Source organism: Sceloporus undulatus, chromosome 2 (genome assembly GCF_019175285.1).
Source record: "Sceloporus undulatus isolate JIND9_A2432 ecotype Alabama chromosome 2, SceUnd_v1.1, whole genome shotgun sequence".
NCBI lineage: Eukaryota > Metazoa > Chordata > Lepidosauria > Squamata > Phrynosomatidae > Sceloporus > Sceloporus undulatus.
This window is the reverse complement of record NC_056523.1, coordinates 333,912,666-333,914,365: the sequence shown is the minus strand read 5'-3', so window position 1 is coordinate 333,914,365 and position 1,700 is coordinate 333,912,666. Positions and strand designations below refer to the sequence as shown.

General features: G+C 53.4%; 1 protein-coding gene across 1 annotated transcript; it reads left to right on the top strand.

Moving 5' to 3' along the window:
* Positions 1-1,087: 1,087 nt before the first annotated feature.
* LOC121921760 (gamma-secretase subunit Aph-1b-like) lies at positions 1,088-1,700 on the top strand. Its single transcript, XM_042450292.1, has 2 exons — positions 1,088-1,397; positions 1,486-1,700. The coding sequence occupies exons 1-2, from the start codon at positions 1,285-1,287 to the stop codon at positions 1,664-1,666; spliced, it is 294 nt and encodes a 97-aa protein (XP_042306226.1). The 5' UTR covers positions 1,088-1,284; the 3' UTR covers positions 1,667-1,700.

Sequence of the window (1,700 nt, the reverse complement as noted above, 5' to 3'; positions counted from 1 at the left end):
CCCCAACCATCAAATTATTTTTGTCTCGGTTCCTAAGACAATCGGAAATATGTGTTTTCTCATGGTCTTAGGTGACCCCTGTGAAAAGGTTGTCATGACCCACAGGTTGAGAACCACTGCTCTATGGGGAAATAGCCCCCAATATTTCTCTATGAGCAAATATGATTTCCCTATGGGCATGTATTCCCCCATGTTTCTCTATAGGCAAGTATGGGCTCTCTATGGGCTCTATGCTATTTCTTTGAATTCCTTTTTCGTGATCCCCCCCCCCTTTTTCCCCCTCAGGGACACCATTTCAGCAAATCCAGTAGCATCCAAGCAATGATACCTTTATGAGACCAACCAAAATGCACAATTCCATGTTGCAAGCTTTCGTAGTCACACTGGTTTCTTCTTCATCAGGGAAAGAGGAGGGAAAAACACTGGAGGTGGGAGTCCTAGGCTGCGTTTTGCTCTTTGTGTTCTGAGTCCAGAAAGCAGGGAGGGCTATCTGGAGGGAGGACCCAGGGATTTGGGAACTGTATTCAGTGAGACGAAGACCCATGGATTTGGGGTGCACTGAACTGTATTTAATTTGAGGACACATGGATTAAATAAATAATGATTTAATAATAAGAGGCTCCTCCCTCTTTCAACTGTCATCTCGGCCTCAGAGGGAGCGATCAGGCAGACCCAGCAACATCAGGGACAGCCAGAAGGACCAGACTTCTCCCTCCTTTAACTGTCACCTTGTATGATCATCGCGGAATAGCGGTCTATAAATAAAACGTATTAATATTATTATTAAATAAATATTTAATAATTGTTATAAACAATGAAATAAATAATAATGTTTAATTTTGGGACCTATGGATTTTGGGGGGTGCATTGGAAAGTATTTACTTTGGGGACCCATGGATTTAGAGGTGTATGCATTGAACAGTCTGCATTGACAAAGGCAGAAGAGGAGGGGCTTCTGATGAAGGGGCGTGTCTGCTCTGGACCACGCCCCCCGGGACGCCTGCAGAGCGCTCCTTCTCCTCCCGAAAGTGGGCGGGGCCTCGAGTAGGAGGAGTAGAGAATGACAGCGGCATCGCTCCAGGCCATGACGTCAGTGCAGTGTCCCGGAAGTGGGGCGTTCAGGGCCTCGGAGGGTCTCCTAGGAGAGGCTCGAGCTGTGACGTCAGTGCAGCACGCCAGAAGGGGGCGAGTCCGGTTTCTGATGTCGCTCCTGGCCGTGACGTCAGTACGGCGCGCCGGAAGTGGGTGTGTTGTCGGCTTCCGAGGGGGTTTCTTCGGGCGGCCATGACGCTGGCGGTGTTCTTCGGGTGCGCCTTGGTGGCCTTCGGCCCGGCGCTGGCCCTCTTCCTGCTGACGGTGGTTTCCGACCCGCTCCGGGTCATCATCCTGGTCGCAGGGTGAGTGGCTTAGGCCCCGCGTCCGGGGAGGAAGGTGGGCACCGGCAGCCCAAGGGACTGACCCTCTTGGCATTGCTCTCCATTGCAGGGCCTTCTTCTGGCTGGCGTCGCTCCTTCTCTCCTCGCTGACCTGGTTCGTGGCGTCCAAGGCGAGCGGAGGCCCCCAGGCGGAGCAGGCCCTCCAGGCGGGGCTCTTGGCCGCCGGCGTCGCCCTCTCCGTCCTCCTCCAGGAGGCCTTCCGCTTCCTCTACTACAAGCTCCTCAGGTGAGGAAGAGAGGGAGCAGGACGGGAGCCAAGGCGAT